The sequence below is a fragment of the Xyrauchen texanus genome, chromosome 12, assembly GCF_025860055.1.
Source record: "Xyrauchen texanus isolate HMW12.3.18 chromosome 12, RBS_HiC_50CHRs, whole genome shotgun sequence".
Classification (NCBI taxonomy): Eukaryota; Metazoa; Chordata; class Actinopteri; order Cypriniformes; family Catostomidae; genus Xyrauchen; species Xyrauchen texanus.
This window is the reverse complement of record NC_068287.1, coordinates 42,396,481-42,414,571: the sequence shown is the minus strand read 5'-3', so window position 1 is coordinate 42,414,571 and position 18,091 is coordinate 42,396,481. Positions and strand designations below refer to the sequence as shown.

At 39.8% G+C, this 18,091-nt stretch overlaps 1 protein-coding gene across 3 annotated transcripts in view; it reads right to left on the bottom strand.

The window, feature by feature from the left end:
• LOC127653479 (Na(+)/H(+) exchange regulatory cofactor NHE-RF2) overlaps window positions 1-18,091 on the bottom strand; it is a 46,146-nt gene that overhangs the window by 19,548 nt on the left and 8,507 nt on the right. For 2 of the 3 annotated variants that reach the window (XM_052140180.1, XM_052140179.1), the window contains one exon: window positions 672-872. The exons of the other annotated variant lie outside the window; for it this stretch is intronic. In XM_052140180.1, coding sequence (XP_051996140.1) covers window positions 672-872 — 201 coding nt within the window. The remainder of the gene's footprint in view (window positions 1-671; window positions 873-18,091) is intronic. 3 annotated transcript variants of the gene reach the window in all.

Here is an 18,091-nt window from a genome sequence, read left to right as displayed (position 1 = left end):
GCGGACCCTTAATTAATTAAACAAATGAACCCCTTAAATGACAGTCTAGAGTCTTGCGGTAGTATTCAGTCAGTTTAAATGAATTGAAATTACGCATTGCGTATAGTGAAGCCAAAATACACCATCCACGCATGTGGACGCGGAGTCGCACATGGCTAATATTCAATTGTTGGCCTAATTATACATATTATGGCATAATAGTTTATTATTAAGATTAGGAATTGATTTGAATTAAATAAATTGAAGTATTTGGCTTTAAATGGACGACACAGTATATTTTATGGTTAAAAATACAGAAAATGCCACTGAAAATCAACGTCAGGAGAAATTAATATATAAATATATTTTGGTTTCGACAGTATGTTATCTGCTTGAATCACTCTCTCAGAAATATTTTGTGAGAGGCATCACATGCCACCCACACGCCTCTGAATGTGATGGATGATCTATTAGTGTGTTTTTGAGAGTGTGAACGTGTGGGTGTGTATCTGGCATCATCATGTCATGAATCACGATGTACATTGACACATATGTATGCAATCATATTCCCACAATGTTCCTCATGAGATCAATAAAGTCAGAGACGGACTGACAGATAATAAAGACGGAGAGATAGATCGATAGCTATGATTTGTTTCTGCAGAAACAGAATATTTTCGGCCCTCTCTCACCTCTATGAGTCTGTCCTGAGGTTTGAGTCCAGCATGGTCAGCGGGCGATCCGGGGTCCAGAGCCCGTATGTACTGACCCGGTTTGGACTTCTCGCTGTGCAGGTTAAAGCCGTAACCCATCTCAGACCGGACGAGGTGACATAGTCTAGGTAGAAGCTCAGATGGATCCCATCTTGACGCATCCGATGGGGGCGGAACTTCCTGTGCCATGAGAAATAAAGACAGTTCAATTCATATTCTAGGATTCAGAGTGAATAAGGGTGACCCCGACAGTAACGCTCAAGAACATTTCAAACAGGGACACATACTGGACCCCTAAACACAAAATGACTATTGTGTTGCCATTACAATGTGAATTATGAATACTCAACAAAGGCATAATTCATTGGTGACTTTTAATGGGCATACATTTTATTTCACAATCCCACCAAGAGCAAGACATGCGGACTCAAAAGCAGATAATAAAACAAATAAAACAGGTATAAGACGGTTTTATGGTTTTAGATGATTTCAAGACCTCCCAATAATGGAAAAAAGTCATTCGAATCACCGTACAACATGGCATAGAGTAAATTATTGCTTTAAAGGGGTCATGACATGAGAAACCAAATTTGCCTTGATCTTTTGGTATATAAGAGGTCTTTGTATCATTAAAACGTCCTGCAAGTTTAATATTTTAAGACGTCCTCCCCATTCTAAACGAATCATTTATTTAATCAAGCTCAAAATACAGCTCGTTCTGGATTCATGGTTAGAAGTGGCGTGTCGGTTAGAAGTGGCGTAACAGCGTTTGCATATGACCGCCTCCAGCACAAGATAACTACGCTTTAAGCGCCAAGACAACTACGCTCATTTCAGTATCGCCGTGCGCCTCACAAGTGTTCAGTCGATGGACAGCGAGCTCTGACAGAGACTACTTGTGCACAGGAAAATTACGATGCCACACAGATGTGCTGTTCCTGGCTGTGGTCAAACAAAACCTCTGAATAAGCTGCCGAAAGATCCAGGCGTCAGGGAAAAATGGATGCAGTTTATTTTTTGCGGACGTTCCAGTCACGGCAGTGTTAACTTAAGCGTTTGTTCTGTACATTTTAAGGATGACTGTTTTGAGAACAAATCTCAATATGATGCTGGCTTTGCCAGAAAACTGTTGCTCAAAGATAAGTCTGTGCCGACTATTCTGGGAACAACGACGGCGCAAACTGTAAGTAATCTATTTTAAACTTTAAACTACTTTTTAAAGCGCAATTTCATTCATTATGAATAATCACAGTGTTTTTACTTAGTTTACTTGCATATTGTTCTGGCTGGAAGCGTCAATAATTGATACATAGGCACTGGCGTTAGCCAATCATAACAGTGGGCGTTAACACTGAAGTCTTAAATGGAAACGCCCCCAAAACAGACTGTTTGAATCAGAGGATGAGAAACAGGGTGGGAAAAGGTCATAAATCACTAGATTTTAAAAGTTTTTCTTAAAAAAAAATATATTAATACTATAATTGCACCTAAGGGAACATAATAATACAATAAAAAAAACCATGTCATGACCCCTTTAATATTGGAGGGTAACTCCATATTTGAGCATTTAAATCAGTCTCTAAAACAAGTCGTCCTAGTTTACAGTATGTACAGTATCCAGAGCAGAGAATTTTGCTCTATTTAAATATTAAATAAATAGAAATACAGCTGCGTATGACCACTCTTGATATATATTAGGGTCAATAACGTGACACTAATTTTTTTGTGCATTTTGCATTATTCAAAATATTCAAATAAAATAAACATTACAAATGCAATTGACACCAGTTTTGCGTCAAGTTAGTAATTATATCTCTAAAATTCTAATCAGATTACTTTACTGATTACTTCATTGGAAAATACTTTACTTACTATTAATAAATACTTAATTTAATACTTTAATTAATAGTAATTACTTTACTTTTAAGTTACTTTCTAAAACACTTTTCCGCTTAGCAAATTTAAAATAATTTGTGACACAAAAGTCATGCACCTCCCATTTCTCCTTCACAATGACTCGTCACGGGCCAAAGTGAACGTATTCTGCATAAATAATATATTAGAAATACGCATAACCCTATAATGTACTTAAAGGTAATTAAGGGAATTGAAAGTCAGTAACTGTAACCTAATTACAAGAATTTAAAATGTAATGTTGCACTACTTTTTTTGACTATAAAGTAATTCAATTACAGTAACTAATCACTTTGTAATTGGATTACACCCAACACCAATTGACACAAAACGAATACTCTATCAGCTGAGCTACTGTGTATTTGAACAAGCTTCACCTTACAAGTCATGCGCTGTAGTTAAAGTGTTTAAATGTCATAAGATAGCACTGTGTGAGCAACAGAAAGTAAGTGTTTATGAACTGATAATCTGCCATTTTACTTGTGATTTGTGTGAACATGAATAAAAGCTACAGTGCCTTGCGAAAGTATTCGGCCCCCTTGAACTTTTCGACCTTTTGCCACATTTCAGGCTTCAAACATAAAGATATAAAACTTTAATTTTTTGTGAAGAATCAACAACAAGTGGGACACAATCATGAAGTGGAACGAAATGTACTGGATATTTCAAACTTTTTTAACAAATAAAAAACTGAAAAATTGGGCGTCCAAAATTATTCAGCCCCTTTACTTTCAGTGCAGCAAACTCTCTCCAGAAGTTCAGTGAGGATCTCTGAATGATCCAATGTTGACCTAAATGACTAATGATGATAAATAGAATCCACCTGTGTGTAATCAAGTCTCCGTATAAATGCACCTGCTCTGTGATAGTCTCAGAGGTCCGTTTAAAGCACAGAGAGCATCATGAAGAACAAGGAACACACCAGGCAGGTCCGAGATACTGTTGTGGAGAAGTTTAAAGCCGGATTTGGATACAGAAAGATTTCCCAAGCTTTAAACATCCCAAGGAGCACTGTGCAAGCGATAATATTGAAATGGAAGGAGTATCAGACCACTGCAAATCTACCAAGACCCGGCCGTCCCTCTAAACTTTCAGTTCATACAAGGAGAAGACTGATCAGAGATGCAGCCAAGAGGCCCATGATCACTCTGGTTGAACTGCATGTCACCGTGGCGTTCTGTGGTCCATTCTGCATAACATTCGGAATGTTTCGCGGCCGACCTACCGGCCCGCTCAGTTATCCTGATGTACAGTCCGCCCCTGATCGGCCCCAAAGTGAAAAATGCCCGATATACCAGATTACCAGTCCAGCCCTGTTCACCAGCAATATGTTCAATGAGCCACATTAAAATCACTTTGCAAAAATGTAGATATAGTAAATGTTTTTCTATGACACCAGGCAGCTTCTGCAATAGGAGTATATTAAGAGCAATTCAAGCTGATTTCACAAAAGGAAACAGGGACACTATTATTTCACCTTGCTGAATTTGAATTTTGAGGAATTCAGGAGTAGCTGACCCAATAACACACATCTGTCCCATCAACTCTACACAGCTGAAGTCTGATAGAACAACTAATGTTACTGAGAAACAAGACAGGTGTTTTAGGAGAGTGAAAATCCCAGAACTGGTGGGAGGAACAAGCCTTTCTCTGTCTGTTTTCAGCAATTCCACTGTTCCACATTCCTCCATAAGAATTTTTTATTCTGTGACAAATAAATTGTTCCCTCAACTAGGTATAGCTGCAGGCCGGAGACCTCAAAATGGGGGCGGAATTTCCAAAAGTGGGCAGGGTTACTCCAAAAGGGGGTTACGCCAACTCCGAAAGGGGGCGTCACTTCCACCCACGGTTAAAATTAGGGAAAGGGTTAGGTTTGTGGCTCCCTATATCTTCGATGCCGATTTGGAGCTCACGCTCCTTTTTGGAGCAATGCCTGCAGCTATATCCTTTTCTGTTCCCTACTAAAACAATCAGCTTTATAATATTTCCATTGTCAAGCCCTCAGAGTTTGGCATTACGCCCTCTTCCTGTCACTCCAAAGTCCTGGCTTAAAGTGTAGAATAGAAAATAGCATTTTATAATATTTTGCTTTTATTTATTTTATGTTTGTTAACCCTTTAAGCTAGGATTGGGTCCACCTTGAAAATATTTATCAAAATATTAAATATTAAATTAAATTAAATACAAAATATTAAGCATTAAAAAATAAAGAGATACCTATTTTGTGTTGGTCAAGACTGTTGTACATTACAATGCAAGTAGGCATTATGAATAAACCTGAACACGTGCTTTGAAATTTGCAGACAATGCAGAATTGTTCCATTTTGATAATTTATTAATAGTTTGCACAGCACATATTATTGTAATCGGTAAAACATCCAACAGATCAAATAGCCTTGTGTCATATGTCGTTGGAAAGCTCTCAAAGAATAGAATACAACCAGCATTTTTGTTTTACTCACAGACAAAAATATAATTGAGTAATAGCTAAGTATATACACAGGTATTGCTTATAAGGCACATTTTTGCTTAGAACTTCATGAATAATTAACAGAACATATCAAATAACTTTACTTAGAGGAGGTGATTATCTTTAAAATGAGCCCTCACATAATGTAATCTGACACATAGATCATTAGATATTCCACACACAGCACATCATGTGCTATCTAACTAAAAACACATTAGCTTTCCTGGATCAGATGACTTTATTGAAAAGTATGTAGTACTTTGTCCAGTGTCATGGAATGCTAAACCAGTCGTATTAGGATTCAGATCGCTGCAACCAGAGGTGGAAGTCATCCAAATATGGGCAGAGAGGATCGTTCATTGTAATTACATGTGGCCACCACTAGATGGCCACTCAATGATGACTCAAATGACACAGAATGGAACTGAATGAGATCTTGTTACTCGTGCCTGCATGCTTTGGAGAGAGCATACCTTTTAGTCATTGTTTTATTTGATGTTAAGTACAATTATTATGTTTTATTTGTTTGGAGAACCTTTTGGACACTTGGAGACTTTTTTGGATGCTAGGATAGATTATTTTTGATTGATTTGTCATATCAAAACAACATTTTACACAGTTACAGGTGACATTATTGGGAACAAAACAAAAGTTTTTCGGAGCTACCTTATTGACGCTTATTTAGATAACGTCAAATCAGAAATATAACAAATAAAGTCAAACTTTGGCTCAAATTTCGTAGGCTGAGAGTCTCATAATCTATCATAATATATGTAATTAAAAAATGTGAAAAGTTTTCTTTAAAATGATCCCAAACTCTTTGTTTTGTTTCTATAGAGTTATAAGCCTTTAATTTTGGGCATGCCAATGAAACAGGAAACCTTTAAATAGCTTAAAGGGTTAACTATATGCTATGTATTGTTAAAGGGATAGTTTATCCAAAACTGAAAATGTTGTCATCATTTATTCACCCTCATGTTATTACAAACCCTTTTGGGTTATTCCATATCAAAACACATTTCTGAAACTTACTCATCTGAAATGTTTGATTTTGTGAATGCTAAACGCAAAATATGAAATGCCATTGATCAATATTTACAGATTATTCCAATATTTTGAAGAGAGGGGTCAAAAATGACAGTTTTAGGGTTAGGGTTAGTAGGGTTAGGGTTTCACCTATGATTTTGGAGCAAAACTACTGGTCAATTGCACCTTAGAAAGGATAGAGATAGGTCGGTCTTTTACTAAAATCAGTTAACTTCAGAATTCCTTGTTGCATTATATGCAAGTGGTGCAAGTGCAAAAAGGGGAAAACATATTTGTATGTGTTGTTTTTCCAAAGTTGGAGTGCCTATAACTCTAGAAGTATTAAAGACATTTTAATATTCTTTAAGATTCTGATTCTGAACAAACTTTCTGTGGCAGGGCGGGGCCGGGTTGTGATCGTACACACCCTGTCTCGTATTAGGCTAATCAAGCCTCCCGAGAGGTATAAAGGTCGACTGCAGGGGATCGTGCGGGAGAGAGAGATCGTTTACGGACATGTCCATCATGTGTGTGTTTGTCTTTTGTTTAAGTTTCATATTAAACTATTATTTATATTGACAAGCCGGTTCTCGCCTCCTCCTTTCCATTGATCCCTTTACACTGGTGCCGGAAACCCGGGAAGGAGGAGGGATACGCCGTAGTAGAGTTCTCGCCACTACCGTCCACCCCAATGGAGCAGCCGCGGCCATCTGCTGGGGGACGAGGAGCCCAGCCACCTGAAAGAGGACGATGACCGTCGACCGCGAGGTGAGAAAGGGCTCCTAACCGACCGCCTGGAGCGGTCAGGGCCGCTGCCAGGGGCGCAGGAGTTGCCTACCGGCCGCTGAAACTCGCCAGGGTTTAAGACAGCCGACCACCAGTGGGGAGGGTCTCGCTGCTGACCGCCTGGAGCGGGAGAACCGCTGCCAGAGGCAGGGGAGACACCTTCTGTTCCCCGAGAACGCGGCGGGGCGTTCCGTCCGCCAGGGGCTGGAGGACTGCCTCTGATCCATCCGGAGGGGCGCGGCTGTCGTCCGACAGAGGGTGGAGGAATGGCCGAGGAACAAGCTGCAGCGTATCGGAGAACTGGCGAATAAGAGTTTCATCTCTCTCTCTCTCACTGTCGCTATGCATTGGCAAATGGGGATGACCCATCTAGGCTTAAAGCACGCCCTCCCCCAGGGAAAGAGGAGGGGGGATGTACGTCAGGCAGGGGGTTCCCCAGCCTGAGAGAACGAGGGAGGAATGTGGCAGGGCGGAGGGTGGGGCCGGGTTGTGATCATACACACCCGGTCCAGTATTAGGCTAATCAAGCCTTCCGAGAGGGATAAAGGTCGACTGCAGAGGATCGTGCGGGAGAGAGAGATGTGTTTGTCTTTTGTTTAAGTTTTATATTAAACTATTATTTATATTGACAATCCGGTTCTCGCCGCCTCTTTTCCATTGATCTCTTTACACTTTCCTTTTTATATCTTTATTTTTAAGGCCCTTTACAAATAAATCCCAGAAATATGGTGCTCTCAATGTGGCTCCTTTAGTAAATTGTCAAATGTTACCCATTTTCAGTGGTCAAAAACCAAATGTGGGTTACAAAGTCTGAAGCTAGTTTTTCTTGTTCAACAAAACAACACCTATATTGTACTAGATATATGCAATACCTACAGTATATCTTGTTTCTGGATTTCAGAACTGTATATCTGAAGAGCTCTGTAATGCATCGTTAAGGGTTCAAGCACCAAAGATGCTGTAACACTACATTTGGAGCCAGGGACCTTTGATTGACTTGACACGGAATGACCCTATTGTGTGTCATGGAAGAAAGACAATCATACAGGTTTGGAACAACATGAGGGTGAATAAATGATGACAGAATTTTCATTTTTCGTTGAAATATCCCTTAAAAGCCAATTCAACTTTCTCATTGCAAGCTCAACCACTACTGTGGAAAACAACTTGAAGAAGTTGACTTTGTTTCACATAGGAAATGGTTAGTAGCTGACAATATTGCACAGCCAATGGCTTAAACACACAGTTGTGTGGGATAAATATCAGAAAACCCTCTGGCAGATGCAGCGCAAAGCATTCCTCCAACTTCCTGTCACAATGAGACACTCTGCATATAAGTGAGCGTGTGTGTTTGAAAGCACGGGCTTGTAAAATGATACAGACGCTGAATTATTGACACTGGGACCTCTGGGATTTCTCGCACATGACTGTCATTAACCCTTTCACCGCTGGAGATCAACAGTGCTGATGTGAGCAAACCACAGAACGTGTTTACCTAGTACAAACAGCAGCGTCAGCAATATTTAACAAAATGCTTTAAATGTGCAGAATAAAATAAACTGCAGCTACTTTCCTCAAATTAAAGGGTGTTACTGTAAATGTACTTCACCGTAAGTTATACTAGATTAAAATGTTTGGGTGAAATATACCTTATCTTACTTTCAAGTAGCACAATGTTGTCAAACTTCCTTTGCAACAACTTTTTTTTTTTATGTATACTTGTTAAATGGAGCAAAAGTGAAACAAACTAACCCTAGATTGGAGATACACAACGGCATGCATTGACAAACTGCAAATGCGTATATATTTTTTCAATCAAAAGTGTGGTTCTGGGTCATTCTGGCCCAATTTAAACCCTGGATGTTAGCACACGAAGCACATTTTTGGATTGGCTGATAAAACGTGTTTTACGGAGTATGGTTTTGGACACTTTCTTCTCAGCAGGATTATTTATCTGATTGAGGCCTGGTTCCCCACATCGTATCATTATTCCTGCATTTTGTGGCTCAAATCCTTACCACTGTTAATCCTCCTACTGTCTTAAGAAACTGCCCCCTCATTTTGTCCTTTGGGCAATATTGACGCTTATTGAAAACCATTAAAAATGCATAAATACTTGATTAGTGTACCACGGCACTAAAGATCCCCCTTAATGAAAATCTGTTTAATTATGGACCCAAAGTGTATAATGAAAGGTACAAAATGCTACAATCTGAATCACATCATTTGTAAAGAATTAAACATTAAAAAAAACTGGGCAAATATTGGCCAAGGATATTTCAATTTACTTTTGGCAGTTTGTCATATCTGGACTACATAATGACAATCTCTGATTCCTTCTGCTTGTTGAAAATGAACAAGAGTTCATTTTAGAGTTACAATTTTAGTACATGGCTATTTCACAAATGAATCTCTATTGACTATTCCAGCAGTCAAAATGGGCTCACTAATCCATTTATTCCCACTGATGTCAAAACTTGTTTGTTGCAGTGTTACAGGGGTTTAGGAAGGTGCCGTTATAGATATTTCTGTCATCTATTGTTTTAGTAGAAAATAACATCCAATAGGTTTTTTTGGGGGGGGTGTTAACAAACTGATGCGAATCATGAACGCAGCTTCACGATTGCTGTAGGAAAGCGGACAGCCACAGTCTGCTAGCAGATTAATATTGCGGAGGATGAAAGTTTAAGAGGTTTAATGCCCATTACAATGAAAATGCAACCTATGTTGGGACTAGTTCAATTAGTCAAACTCCCACTTAGACTTTGGGAATGTTTAATGCTACTTGAATTGATGATATTTTAGAGTATTTTTATCTTTATACTGTCGAAAGCTTTGTTTGGAATATGTTAATAAAGCATTATTGTGGCAGATGGGTCTCTTGCTCATCTTAAAGGAGGGAGCAGGAACCGAGTTTACAACCAAAAGACTTTTAATTCAACACAATGTTTAGCGGCTGTGTGCACCTCCCCCTCTCTCTCCAACTGGCATCTCCGGCTCCTCTTTATCCCACTCCCGGCTGATTGCCAGGCGTCCATCCTAATGGACCATCCACCCTCCTCCTCGTCAGGGACGGATTATTGCAAAAGTCCTGTGGACAATTATCTGTATATAGTTTTAAATTCCATCAATTTCCAAATTTGCGATTAATTGCGACTAACTACAAAACACAAGATTAAACGTGAATACAAATTTTAAATGACTGACAGTTCTAGTTTGGAAACACCGTTTGAGAGGAAAGTAGGCAACTTATGGGAAAGATGAAGCACCCAGTGGAGCAGGTGGGGGCGGAAGACAACAATACAGGGCTAGGAGCTACATTTGAGATAATGTAAAATTTGATTCATACATGTACAAAAAACTATTTAAAGCTGCATAATGTCCAGAAAGTCAGAAAGTGAAAGGTCAAAACTGGTTCTTCCCATAGACAACGGAAGGACAATTATGTTCAAAATGCACTTTTCTTTTTTAATTTGTTCGTTTTGATGGTTTTGACAAAGTTAAAACATTATTTATAACATATAAATGAGTGGCCATTGAGTGGAGGTGGTGTAGTGGGCTAAAGCACATAACTGGTAATCAGAAGGTCGCTGGTTGGATCCCCACAGCCACCACCATTGTGTCCTTGAGCAAGGCACTTAACTCCAGGTTGCTCCGGGGAGATTGTCCCTGTAATAAGGGCACTGTAAGTCGCTTTGAATAAAAGCATCTGCCAAATGCATAAATGTAAATGTAATAAATGACCCTAAGACAACAGAAGAGTTAAAGGGATAGTTCACCCAATAATGTAAATTCTATCATCATTTACTCACCCCCATATTGTTCCAAACCAGTTTGATTTTTGACTTGGAATATGATTTAAGAGTTGCTATCTAAAGTGAGTCACTATTGAGTCACTACAACTGCCGTTGCATTGAAATCAGCGAACGGGACTTCTTTAAAATCTTTTAGAATTCCTCCTTTTATGATCTGCACAAAAAAATACATCATACGGGTCCAGAACAACATATATCGGGTGAGTAAATAATGACTGAATTTAAATTTTTGGGTGAATCTTTAAAAAGCACTATACTAAAAAACCTGTTGAACCAAACCTTTTGGTGTATTTGCAGTATAGTATTTTCTTCACATGCTTTTGTAATCTGTGTGTTTATATTGATGACGGTACACGGCCCCACACCCCTGTTATCAGTTCAGGACAGACACACTCCACACGACAGCACTGCCTGCAACCGTTGACACCGCTAAAGTCCCAGACGACTCGACATTAACCAGAGGGGCCCGAATGAGTGATGCCTCACAGCTCTACTCATGGACAATTTGACCCCCAGCAGGAAACTCAGGAGGGGGCCAACAGGAAGTACACAAATCAGAGCAGGGAGGACATTGGAAACATTAATCCACCTAATCGGATTTTTCCATATCATATGTACTTTCCTACGTAAAATACAAAAAACTAGTTTGTTTTGCTGGAGAACCCGGTCAACCCTGACCCCAGACTAGTGTAGGGTTAGGATGGTTGACTAGTCCAGGGGTTTTCAAACAGGGATCTGTGGAACCCCCAAAATATGTAATTTGACATTTTAAGGGGCCATTCTCACTGAACGAACTTTAGTGTAAATGCCCACAGGTTTCAATAATTTTTCTATGTAAACATGCACTAGATGGGCGTCTTTGACCACTGCATCACGTGTTGCTATTTTGCCAGCGTCCTGCACAGAAGTGCCTTATGTTTTAGACGCAGTGCCATGACAACATGAGCGGCAATTATTTTATTTTTGCATGTTGTCGTTAAAATACCACGTATCTTTCTTACACACTTTAAATAGGTCTTTACACATGGAAATATGTAGCTGACTTTATATTTTAGGGAGGGATTAACTTCATCATATTTGGGGGTCCCTGGCATCAAAATGTTTGAAAACCTCTAGACTAATCGACAAGTTGTCCATCAGCGGACTACTCGATTAGTGAACTTATCCATTTCTTTAAGCTATATTTTGCATGGTCCTTTAAAAGGGAACTGATGCATTAAAACCTTCTCAGCAAAGCTGCGTCTCATAATGTGTTTTTGAAGTGGTTTGGTAACAAATGCACCTTTAGCAACAGATTTCATAAATTTGCCACAATCCAAATCACCTGCTGTGAGCAATGTGAGGACTATGACAGCTTTAGTGCATTCTTTATTTATAAGACATTTTATTGAACATAAGTTGTGCTATGTACACATACTGTAGACAGACATATTAGTAAAACGTTACTCCAAAATAAAACCATCCACCCTGTGCATTGTGTAGCAGAGTTGTTTCACTTTGACTTTTTACAACTAATCAATTTCCAGACCACAAAACATCTACAACACTGCAGGGTCGTTTTACACAACCCCCCTCGTAGCTATGTGACCCCTAGCAAGCATGCTGAATCAATTAGACAAAATTCCAGACCACTTGCGACATCACTTGCTCCCCCCCAAAACACGTTTTGTGAGTGTAACAACAGTTTATAACAGTTTTACACTTTATATGGGCCATACACACAAAATCCAAGATTTAAAAAATTATAAGATTTTCTTTTTAAACTTTCTAAGAAGTCTGTCTGTCTGTCTCGATCTGTCTGTCTGATCTATCTGTCTACCTGCCTCAATCTGTCTGTCTGTCTCTATCTGTCTATCAATCAATCTATCTGTCTGTCTGTCTGCCTCAATCTGTCTGTCTCTATCTGTCTATCAATCAATCTGTCTGTCTGTCTCTCTCTCTCTCTATATGTCTGTCTGTCTCTCTCTCTCTCTGTCTGTCTGTCTCTCTCTCTCTCACTGTCTGTCTGTCTATCTATCTGTCTCTCTCTCTCTCTCTCGTCTGTCTGTCTGTCTCTCTCTCGTCTGTCTGTCTGTCTGTCTCTCACTGTCTGTCTGTCTCTCTCTCACTGTCTGTCTGTCTATCTGTCTGTCTCTCTCTCTATTTATCAGTCTGTCTGTATGTATCTGTCTATCAGTCTGTCTTGTCTATCTATCTATCTATCTATCTATCTATCTATCTATCTATCTGTCTGTCTATCTATCTGTCTGCCTCGATCAGTCTGTCTGTCTGTCTCTATCTGTCTATCAATCAATCTATCTGTCTGTCTGTCTGTCTATCTGTCTATCAGTCTGTCTGCCTGTCTGTCTGTCTGTCTGTCTGTCTGTCTGTCTGTCTGTCTGTCTATCTATCTGTCTGTCTGACTATCTATCTATCTATCTATCTGTCTGATCTATCTGTCTGTCTGTCTGCCTGTCTGTCTCTCTGTCTGTTAGTGGGTTTGGCGAAATTGCATGTGCAAAGCGCTGGGTCAGGTGCAATTTAATTCGGAGGTTCTTTGCCAGCACTTCCACTTTATTTTCAGAGTTTGGACATGCACTTTATTACCACCTGCTGGTGGAATCTCAAACTGCACAGCTAATTTTAGACTTTGCGCTGAAAACAGACATGCTTTTGAAACATCTTAGCACAAAGACCTATATCTCAGGAAAATAGCAAACTGCGTTTTGCGCCACATCATTTACATACAATAAACCCACAGTTTGCGTGCAAACACCCACAGACAGCGCAAATACTCACACCCACTACCACGACTTGCGCTTTGCACTAGCGTGAAAAATACACTTAGAATTAGCGCTCATACGACAATTGGATAAGACGTTGCGTGCGGCCGTGGCACATAGTGCAGCATTTTGCATACTCACTAAAATAGAGTCCCATGTGTTATGATGCATTAAACTCTTCAAAGGTATAATCAGTTTATACCTCTCACATCTCAAGACATCATTATGCTCCAAATTTTATGTCACCCCTGTTATATCTCTTTACGGAAGCCCATGTGTATGAGAGAGAGAGTGAGTGAGTGAAAATGTCTCTCAGCATGTGTTTGCCATCCAGCCAACGCAATGTGACCTGCACAGTTACATCACATCAACGCTCTAGATTCAGAGGCTCCTAATATGCTGTATGTGTAATCACTAAATGTGTCTGTAATCTCTTTCGTTTTAATGATGGTGTAGTTGGAGTTGCGAAACAGTTTGTAGCTGCCTCAAGAATGGATGTTTCTGTGTAAACATATTGGTACTTACAAGATGGTAGGGGGAGGGGTATAATCATTCTAGAAAGCATTTGATTGGACAAACATCTGTGCAGTGCAAGATGAGTTATCGATATTTTCAGTGTGTTTTCCCAGAAGGGGAAGGGGAAAACACATAACTTTTAAATGTGTTTATCTACAAAAGGTTAATGTTGTCAACTTTTAGGGGAACGCTAGCATTTAGAAAGCTAACAGACATGAACTAAAAGCCACAAAACACTACTCAATGTAATTTCAATACAAGTTAAGATCAATCGACAGCATTTGTGGGATTATGTTGATTACCACAAAACATTATTTCGACCCGACCCTCCTTTTCTTTACAAAATGACAAAAGCATTGTGATATTGAAAATAACTTTTCACAGATAAGAGTAGTACATGATTTTATCACATTTAAATGATGTCAACATGTATGATAATAATGTCTTGTGCTATACTTTAAAATCACTGTGTATTTAAACGTTTATGGACTGGCCATAATAAAAGGGATGATTAAAAATTATATTTTGTGGTACAAATGCTGTCGATTGAGCTTCACTTGTGTTGAACCCAGAACCACAGTACATTCCAGTTTATTTGTCGGATAAAAACAACACATCTCAAGCACATTTCCAACCCTCTGAAGGCATGGTAATGTGCGATACATTGGGCCACCGGTAAATGTAAGCGCAGCGTAGTTCTAGCGGGAAGACTAGCAGCTCTACATCACGCACCATTAGCGGGGTAACTCCTAGCCAATCACATGTAAGCCATTGCTTTATAAGTCTGCTCACAATCTATCACATTGCTGTTTCAGTGTGCTAACACGGCAACCTCCACCACCCCACCACCACCTGTTGAGTCCCGTCCCGCAAGGGGTCAGGCTCCTCATCCCTGCCTCCTATCTCAGGCAGGATATGACGGTTACGAGTACAACTTCTTCAGACCACCAGACGGGGCCTACGCCAAACAGAGACATTACTTTTGGTTTTATAGTCATCAAATAAATGTCATCTTAAATCTCACTCAAGTCTGCAAGTCATCCTGAAAGAACAGATCTCACTTAAGGTCGCATGAGTTACACATTCATTTAGGAGCTCAAATCAACTTGAGAAGGGTCTGTTGATGTTTTCAAAGCAAACAAACAGAGAGCACCATTCTGGTTATTAATGAGACAAACAAACCGTCTGTTGATCGTCAACATGCACAGTAAAGAGGGACGAGGCACGCTTGTTTTATCACACACCCGACCCTTTAAATGAATCTTGGCTCCCTCCACTCTCAGCCCCGCTCTGAACCCCCTCTTTCTCAAGAATGTGCCACAGATCCGCACATCTGGAGTCGACACTGTTGCCCCTCGTCTCACAGCAAGAACATGGGGCGAAAATAACGAGGAAGGTATGTGACTGAGAAAAAGAATCCATGTTGTTTTTGAGGTACAGCGGTGTGGTGAAAAAACCCCCCCACATAAACCTCAACAAAACCAAAAGAAATGTTTAAAGCATTACTGAGAGAGCTTGTCTGCAAACTAAAACAAGTTACAGTGGCCCTCACATGGTTTGGCGTAATGCATTAAGATAAAAGGGTAGATTTTGTTTGTATGCTGACTTTAAGTATCAGTGGAATATAACAGGCTCAATACAAGTTTAGCTCTGTCGACAAAAACCTATGTGTGCCGATCGGGTTTCGCTTCAACCGTTATGACCTTATCCCGATAAAGGAAAGCCGTTTAAGGTGTTTCCATGACCACACAAACGTTGTCGCTTATTAAGCATAATCGTGCATAATCGTAAATGCTCTCACTGTCTGACCCACACAGAAATTAATTTTATAGATGGGAAAATATGTTGTACCAGTTTGCAAAGTGGGGCTAAAATGGAAAATGCTGTCTATCAGTTTCCATGGAAATATGGAGTCAAAATGGCCTTCAAGAGCACATTTGAACGGTACATGCCCAAGAGGATCTTAGCTAGTCAAAAGCCCACTAATGAACTGAAAACAATGAGTGATGTTCAAGTATGCAGACATGCAAATAGCACAAACTGTTATCTGACAGTCACACGACCCTTTACCAGCATGTCTGAGTTCAAAGGTATGGCTTTTCTTTTCTTATGCTGATTGTGTTTCAACACACTGAACGAAAATCACCTCTCGGTTCACTGCGGCATTGGACGCTAGTATATACAGTGACTCAATAAAGTATTTGGACACTAAAGCCACTCTTAAACATGTCTGGATGTCATTGCATTAGTTAACAGAATATAAAACCAACAGGACCGATTTAGCCCTTGGTACTCGATCTATATCTAGGCCATCTTTTCACGAAACAAAACATCACTCGCACTCAAACGTTCAACTGGTGTTGTGTTTGTTTAGACAGATGTGTGATGCCAAAACAGATGGTTTTGCTTATGTCATTACAGGCTCCAGATGTTTGAAAAACAGGCAGTGAAAATGATTCGAGAACTTGAGACGTTAGGATCCATTTCGAAGTCCTGCATCCTAAACATCTTGTGTAAAATTAGGACAGTTAAATGATGCTCCAGATCTCCCATTCTCTGACCCAGATGACTGTCAACAGCTCCAGATGGCCTTAGTGTGTTTAAGTTTCTTAAATCGTCATTCGACAGCATTGAACTGTCATGAAGAAAAGAAGGGGATTGTAGCAGAAGTACTTCAACACGATTTTCAAATTCACTTTAAAGACAAAGAAACATATAGTGCGAAGTCAAGCATCACTGTTACTACTGCTCATCCATAGGTGGATTTGAACCCACCTCTAAACACTAATATTGAACTCTGTATAGACTCACGAATATTGTTCCTCAAATTGTGAGTCTTGTTGAAGAGAGGTGTGTTACTCTTTTCTAAGAGATAAGACTTGTGGTTTTCACCTGGTAGATGATAAAACGTTTAAAATCTGATAGACACATGCTATATCTAGGGACCAGAATATCATGTAGACTTGGGGCAGTAAGCAACCACATAGTAAAAATGCCCTAGCAACCATCTTGAACATCCTAGAGATACCCTAGCAACCTACCATGAACTAATATCCTAGAAATGCCCTAATAACCACCTAGAACAACCTAGAGATACCTTAGTGACCATCTAGAAAATCAGAAAAACCACCAGAATATCTTTGAAATTCCCCAGCAACCAACCAGTACATAACAAAAATGGCCAAGCAAGACCCAGTATACAATAGAAATGCTCTAGCAACCACCTGGGCCATCCTAGAAATACCATAGCAACAACCCAGAACATTCAAGAAATGCCCTAGCAACCACCCAAAACATCCAAAAAATGTCCAAGCAACAACCCAGAACATCCTAGAAAACTAACCTGAACAAACATTCAAGAAATTCCCTAGCAACTATCCAGAACATTGTAGAAATACCATAGCAACCACCCAGAACATCATAGATATACCCTAGCAACCTCCCAGAACATCCAAGAAAAGCCCTCGCAACCATTCAAAACATCGTAGAAATACCATAGTAACCACCCTGAACAAACATTGAAGAGATGCCCTTGCCAGCACATATGACTTCCTAGAAATACCCTAGCAACCAACCAGCACCTCATAGATACACCCTAGCAACCTCCCAGAACATCCTACAAATGCCCTACAAACCATCCAGAATGTAGTAGAAATACCAAATTAATTAACCTGAACAAACATTGAAGAGATACCCTAGCAACCACCCAGAACTTCCTAGAGACACCCTAGCAACCACCCAACACATCCTAAATATACTCTAGTAACCTAACAGAACATCTTAGAAACACCCTAGTAACCGCCCTGAACGAATATTGTAGAAATGCCCTAGCAACCATGTAGAACATCCTAGAGATAGCCTAATAACCACACAAAACATCCTTAAAATGTCCTAGCAACTGCACAGATCATCCTAGAAATGCCTTAGCAACCATCCAGAACATCGTAGAAATACCCTAGTAAGCATCCTGAATGAACATTGTAGAAATGCCCTAGCAACCACCCAGAAAATCCTAGAGATACCCTAGCAACCACCCAAAACATCCTAGAGATACCCTAGCAACCATCCAGAACATCTTAGAAATGCCCTAGCAACCATCCAAAACATCCT